The sequence below is a fragment of the Tauraco erythrolophus genome, chromosome 20, assembly GCF_009769465.1.
Source record: "Tauraco erythrolophus isolate bTauEry1 chromosome 20, bTauEry1.pri, whole genome shotgun sequence".
NCBI classification, from domain to species: domain Eukaryota; kingdom Metazoa; phylum Chordata; class Aves; order Musophagiformes; family Musophagidae; genus Tauraco; species Tauraco erythrolophus.
The window spans coordinates 8255441-8262550 of NC_141484.1; the positions used below are offsets into that span (position 1 = coordinate 8255441).

Sequence of the window (7110 nt, forward strand, 5' to 3'; positions counted from 1 at the left end):
AATGCCAGGAGCCCGCTCCGGCTCTCGGTGCTGGAACCTGGCCGGGAGCCCCCAGTCCCCATGGGCTGATCTCCACTCATCCCAACACACATTTCGGGAGCCTGTTCTGCAGACGCATCATTGCAAAATCCAGCGCAGCCCAGCATCGCTGAGCCACCGGCACGGCCCCGCTGCCCTGCCTCGCTCCGGCCAGCGACGGCAGCGAGAAACACGAGCCCGGGCAAAGGAGCCGGCACATTTCGTTACCAGCACACAACAGACTGCAGGGTTTTAGTGCAGATAATAATTCAAAGTTATCCCCGTGCAGATCCATAACCCAGCAGTCATTACAGGCAGAGCTGCTGTGTGCACGCACGGCTTCTGGGGTTGTTTTTTTTCAGCGATTGCTGCAGCAGAGAATTTTGTAGGACAGTGCCGCAGTGGAGCGCGGGAGCGCAGGCAGGAGCTGGGTGACGATATGGCTTCGAGGGCAGGTTCCCTCCCAAGCCTGGCCGCATCCATGCCAGACCCCAACATAGGTAAATCCAGGACAAACCCCAGCAGGGCTGAACTGGCAGGGCCATGGGGAGGGGGAGTTCAACATACAGAGCATTTAAAAGCAACTTTTAACCCCAAAATGCACCTGCTGCTGGGCAAGATGCAAGTCTGAAGCATTTGTGCTGCCTGGACGTGGGATTTGGTGTGTATATTTGACAGGGATATGGGATCCTGCTCCTGCTTCCTTGTGTTGAGAGGGAAACTGAGGCATGGGAGGTCACAGCGGTTTGCCTGAAGGTTCAACAGGAGAGTTCCTCACCCGTGGCAGCGAATGTTTGTCCATGGACCTAGTATTCCCAGTTTGCTCCCAGTTCCTCCAGCAGTCACTGGCACATGCTGCAGAGCCAACAAGCCACCCCACCTCTGATCCCAGCTATGTGGAGCTCTGCAGGGTGGCAACGGCTGGGGAGAGGATGACCCCTTCATTAGAGGGTGCTGAGCCCTAATGAGGGCTGCCGTGTCATTAGGCCCCCCTGGCTGGTTCCCAGAGCAGCTCCTGTCTGGGAAGGTAGAGTGAGATGCTGGGAGCTTACCCCCAGACCCCCTCTCCGTGGGTCCCAGAAGGATGGCAGGGCAACATGCCTGATGGAAGGATGGAAGAGCATCTCAGGCAGGATCAGCCCTGGGAGGGTCAATGGTGAATCCTGCCCTTGCTGCACATCCTGCCCCAAAACAGAGTTTTTCCACCAGCTAGTTGGTGCGGTAGGAAAAGCCGAGGTGTTTGCAGCAGACAGGTGTCTCCGCAGCCAGGCCAGGCCCAGAGTTTCATTGTGAGGGACCAAAGGTCCTGCCTGCTCTTCCAAACATCACAAACGCTGAGCACCATCACAGCCTCGGATGCCTGCTGCCTGCGTGAGCCCCGCAGGTTTGGCAGCAAGGGGGGTTTAGGGACAGGCAGCGCCCGGAGCCGGTCACTTGCAGCTTTGCTGCCTCAGCGAGAAGCCGCACTGTGCACACGGTGGGTGCTTCTGGTAAGCAGGAGGTACCGAGAGCTCCCCAGGGCTCCATGTGAAGGGGCTGCGCGCAGGAGGCAGGTGGGTTCGGGGTCTCGGATTCTCCTGGAATCGCTCCTCTCACACCTCCCAGGGCTGGTTTTGCCCCAGAGGACAAAACTGCCAAAATCCCAGCTGGGCAAGCGCGAGTCTCCACGCTCATTCCTGCACCCCAGTGAGAGGAATCCCCCCTGAACACCCCAGGGTGACATCCAGGCTGGGGAAACCACAAACGGGCACCGCTTCTCCATTGCACCAGGCGGCCGAGCCGGCTGGGGGAGCATCGTGTGCTGCTGCCTGCCAGACCCCCAACTGCCACGGGACCATCAGGACTTTGCCAAAACCCCGTGGGAGGCTTCGCACACCAGCTGCTGGGGTAAGCAGCCGCAGACACTGCTTCCGAAGTCTCCACCCCTCTGTCTCCTCAGTCCCTCTCCCTCAGCCGGTCACCACCGCCACATCCAAACCTTCGACGTGTCTTCCTCAGCTCACTCTGTTTTCACACCATCCATTTCCAAAGTTCCCAGGTTATTAATTTTGGTTTTAAACACTGCTTTTCTCGTTTGAATTACATCCTTCCAAGCGTGTGGTCCTGCCCAGTGCCCGAACCCGGCGGGGGGCACATGGATCAGGAGGGAGCTTGCTCACCCTCACAGGCTGCGGCTGAAGCTCGGAGTCACCAGAATTTTAAACATTACCAAAAAATCTCCCCGCAACTCCAAAGCTGGGAGCTCCGCCTGAGCCCCTGCACCTTCCCATGGGAAGGGGCTCGCGGGTGCGCTCAGGCCGGGTCCTCCCTCCCGCTCCCCGGCCCCGGTCCCTGCCCCGGGGGCGACAGGGCTAAGAGCGGGGAAGGTAAAGCCGGGAGACCCCGGCCGGAGCTGCCCCCCCGGCGCCCCGACCCGCCGCGCCTCCTCAATGAACCTCCTCAATGAGCGTGACGTCACCAACGCCTTCCGAAAAAAAACTCGCAACGCAGCCAATCAGCGGCCGGGCCGCTCCTTCTGCCGGCCGCCCCGCCCTCCCTGCTGTTCAACAACCAATAGCGGCGCCGCCTGCAGCCAAAACACAGGCGCCCGCCAATGGGAAGGCGGAGGGGCGGGGCGAGGCGCTGGGGCAGCTGGAAGATTCGAACCGAACGCCCGTCGGGGCGGGCGGCGCGGCGGCGGCCAATCAGGGCGGGGGGGCGTGGCCTCACCGTGTGCTCCCCGCTCCCCCCGTTCCGTGCCCCCCCCCGTCCGCCGCCCCCCGGTGTCGGCGCGGCGCGGGGCGGCGGGCGCGCTCCGGGCAGCCAGGGCGGCGCTCGGCGGGGGCCGCCCCCGCCATGTCGGTGAACATGGAGGAGCTGCGGCACCAGGTGATGATCAACCAGTTCGTGCTGGCGGCCGGTTGCGCCGCCGACCAGGCCAAGCAGCTGCTGCAGGCGGCCCACTGGCAGTTCGAGGTACCGGCCGCCCCCCCCTCCCCGACCCCCAAACCGGGACCCCCTCCCCTGCCAGCCTGCAGAGCCAGGGAGCGGAAGCGGGGCGAACGCCGGCCCAGCCGCGGCCCACCGACGCGCGTGGCCGGGCCGCAGGACCCCCCCAGCACCCCCGCGGCGGGGGAGGGGGAAAAGAAGGGGGGGGAACCGGCTCCGAGCGCCCCCCCGGTCTATTTATATTCGGGCTGTAACCCGAGCTGCGGCCCAGCGCCCGCCGCCGAGGGGGGGGTGGCCTGCCCCCCACCCCCAGGCGAGGAACGCGGGGTGGGCCCGCTGGGGGGGGCCCCGTGTAAACAAGGGGGAGGTGGGCTGGCCCCCCCCCCCCCAACACACACACCTCGGGGAACCCCTGCGGGGGGGGGCACGATCCCGAGTGGGTCGGTTGAAGGGCAGCACCGGGCCCTCCCTGCCCTAGGCCTGGCGGGGGGAGAGGGCACCCGTGGGTGCCCCCCGAGGGGGGGATCCCCCGGGGCCGGAGGGGGGTGGTGAGCGGGGGTCTGGGTGGTGGGTGCAGAGGGGAGGGCTGGCTGTATTTTCCTTCCCCTTTGTGTCGGGTGGGTCGGGGCTGACAGCTTATCCCCACAGACGGCCCTGAGCACCTTCTTCCAGGAGACCAACATTCCCAGCAGCCACCACCCCCCCCAGATGGTAAGTGGGACCCTCACCCCCCTCCCCCCCACTGCCCCATCCCATCCCCTCCCCAAAACCACCTTTAAACCTACCCCAGCAGCTCCAAAACACCCCCAAACCCCCCAGCCTACAACCACCACCCAGCTCAGGACCCCCTGAGCCCCCCACGGGGTCCGCAGCCCCCGGCCGGGGGCCAGTCAGCCCCCCTCGCCAGCCATATTGCTCCGCGCCCGGCGGAACACGCAGCCGGCGAATGTAAACACGAGCTAAAATGTCTGCCAGGAAATAGTTTGTCTCTGCGAGCATCACGCTGGAAGTTGGGCTCCCCGAGCCAGGGGGAGGAGGGGGCCAAAGGTGCCCCCTCCCTTCCCCAAACATCGCTTGACCTTGGCCGAGGGCACGTCCCCTTGGCTGAGGGGAGAAAGTCATTCCCCTTCGGCTGTTTTTTGGCTTTTTATATCTTTTTGGTTTTTTTTTTTCCTGTTGAGGGAATGAAACAGTCAGGGGAAGGAGCAAATCTGGGCTAAGCCGATTTTTTTCTTTTTCTCCCCCTTTTCTCATGCTGTCAGGAAATCGCCGGCAGCACGCGCTCTGTCTTGGAGAAAGTCATTTTGCCGGCTGGCTCCTGCTTCAACCCCTTTTATTTTAATTCCTGCTCCCTCCGCATGTTCTCTCGCTGCAGCTGGCAAAGGGACACCTCATGGAAAACCCTCTTTCCCGGTGGGAGAGCCGGTGGGAGCTGCCAGCCAGATCCAGGCCTTGCTGTGTTTTCACGCCAAAACGCCTCTTTTCGGGCGATTCCTGCCGGCGAGCGCCCGGCAGCTGCCGGAAGTGGGCTGCGAAGCAGCTCTGATGACACCATCCCGCTCCCCGTCCCTGCGCCCCCCAGGGCCCCACAAGACCCACGTCCCACCCCATCGCCCCCACCCAGGGCTGGGTGGGGGATCCTGGGGCTCACGAGGGGCACAGAGGGTCTGAAGCCAAACGCCTCTCCCAGTCCCCGCGGTGTTTTCCTAACACCGTGTGCTCCACATGGTGCCAAAACACCTTTCCCCCTCTCCCCACGTACTCCTGCTGTGCATTTTTGGCATTTTTCTGCCGCTGTCCCCCTCCCCAGCAGCCTGGTCTCTGCAGCGTGAAATGCCCAGCGCGGTGAGGGGCTTTACGGTTGCACTTTCTATTTCTTTTTTTTTTTTCAAGCAGCGGAGAACAAAGCTGCGAGCGCAGCGTGGGACCTTCGCCCCCGCAGGGGGGCCGCTCCCCACACCCGCTGAAACCCCCCGCGGCGGCGGGAAGGGACGTGCCGGAGCTGTTCGGTGTGTCGGTGTGGCAGCTCACGGTGGGACTGACCCTCTGACAGCCGAGGGGCTCCTTAACAAAACCCTGTCAGAGGAGGAAGGCATTAATTACACTGCAATATTTTTTTTTTTTAACATTAATTTTTTAAATTATTCTGGCAAACACCACCCCAGAAGTTCAGAGCCGGGTCTCCCCTCCAGCAGCCTCATCCAGGGCTGGATGGGATGTGTGTGTCTGTACGTATGGCTGTGGTGGTGTGTTGGATTTTTTCCAAACACAATCACTTAAAGTTTTTTGGTTTGGTGGGGTTTTTTTGTCTGTTTTTTTTTTTTCCCCCCAACAAATATCTTTTCAGAATCTGCCAAATTTATAAGCTATTTAAAAAAAAAAAGCTGACTTACCACTGGTTTGAGGTGAGCTCTGAAATCAATTCTCTCAAAGTCTGTGTGCACCAAGGGAGGAAGGTCCCTGGCTCACCGTGGATCTGTTTGGTGCCAGCCCCAGCTATGATTGCATTTTTGGGCAGCACCAGCTCCACATGGTGCTGGGAGCTCCTCCATCCCACTGCCAGCATGAACCTGCCAGCTGCTGCTTCCCCCAGGCCAGGAGAGGCTAGGGGAGCACCCAGCTTCGAACAACTTCGGCTGGGACCCACATGGCTGGGGTTTGGCCACGGCAAGGAACAGGGAACACCTGCAGCAGAGATCCTGGTGATCCCCGAGGATGGCCAGGATGGGGATGAGGAGGACCCTGTGAGAGGGATTCCAGGGTTTGCATGTGCTGGGGAACAGCCAGGGCTGCTGAGCCTGGGGCAGATCCCAGAAAAATTCCCCTGGAAGGGGAGATGCAGCAGCTATTCCCTATCAGAAGCGTCTTCCCCAGTTCCTCATTGCTAAAGGCAGCAGGTGCTGCCCTGGCCCCTTGGCACCGCTTGACATCCCAGGAGCAGCACAGCAGCAGGACACGCTGCTCAGCTGTGCCCCAGGCTCCGAGAGGAGCCGCAGCTCCACGGGGGCAACAGGGATTCAGGGCGGATCTAACCCAGAGGGGTGAAGCCCCCCACACACGCACTGTCCTTCGTGACCAGGCATCCCCTCCCACTGCATCCTCCCTCCCCGCACATGCACCCCATACCCCCTCCCTGGGCACGCACCCCATGCAGCCTCGCTGAGTTTTGCTCAGAAATGCCCCCCCCATGACCACCCCCTGCCGGGACCGGGCTGCACAAAGCGCCACTGTTTTGAACCCCCCGTGCTGTGACGCTGCTCCCTGCCAGCGACCCGACCTTGGGGACAAAAAAGGGGGCAGGGGTCTTAGGGCAGGCACCCACCCTATTTTGCACCGCTGGGGTGAATCCCCCCCACCCCCTGCGCAGCCCCTTTGGGGGGACGTTTGCAGCCCTAATATTCAGCGCACAGAAGTGCTCTGCTCAGTCTGGACCCCGATGCCAGTCCACCCTGGGGCCCGGGTATCCCAGCTGCGGGATGCACTCCGGATCCCCAGCGATGGGTCTAGCTCCTGCGGGCGGCTTGGGACCCCAAAAACATCCGTGACCCATCTGATTCCCTCCTCCTCTCCTCTCCCCCGCAGATGTGCACCCCCAGCAACACGCCGGCCACGCCACCCAACTTCCCAGATGCTCTGGCCATGTTCTCCAAGCTGCGGACCTCCGAGACCCTGCAGAGCAGCAACAGCCCCATCACCTCCATGGCCTGCTCCCCCCCCAGGCAGCTTCAGCCCCTTCTGGGCCTCCTCGCCCCCCAGCCACCAGCCCACCTGGCTGCCCCCCTCCTCGCCCACCACCCACGGCCTCCACCACCACCTGCACCACCCGCAGCCCGCCTGGCCCCCTGCCCCACCACCTCCCACCCCCCCACAGAAAGCCATGGCCACCATGGACGGCCAGAGATAAGACTGGGTTGGTGGAGGGGGGGGGGGCAGGCAGGGGGGTCTAGGCCAGGGCGTTGGGAGTGGGGGCTCCCCCAGAAACGCACTGGAATAATTTTCTAGGTTTTATTATTGTTTTTAAGGGGGGGACACACGCTGCCGGGGAGGGCACCAGCCCACAAGAGCCTCTGCAAGAGTCGCTAGCTGGTCTTTTCTCCCCCCATTTTTTTTTTTTAAATATATAACTATAATATATAAATATATCTAATGTATATAAATGCAGAG

The 7110-nt window shown here is 62.0% G+C and overlaps 1 protein-coding gene across 1 annotated transcript; it reads left to right on the plus strand.

Annotated features, from left to right (window-relative positions):
- Positions 1-2852: 2852 nt before the first annotated feature.
- UBALD2 (UBA like domain containing 2) lies at positions 2853-6850 on the plus strand. Its single transcript, XM_086624134.1, is given in 4 exon segments — positions 2853-2973; positions 3595-3657; positions 6529-6657; positions 6659-6850. Coding segments are annotated over 4 exon segments (504 nt in total). The 5' UTR covers position 2853.
- Positions 6851-7110: the final 260 nt, after the last annotated feature.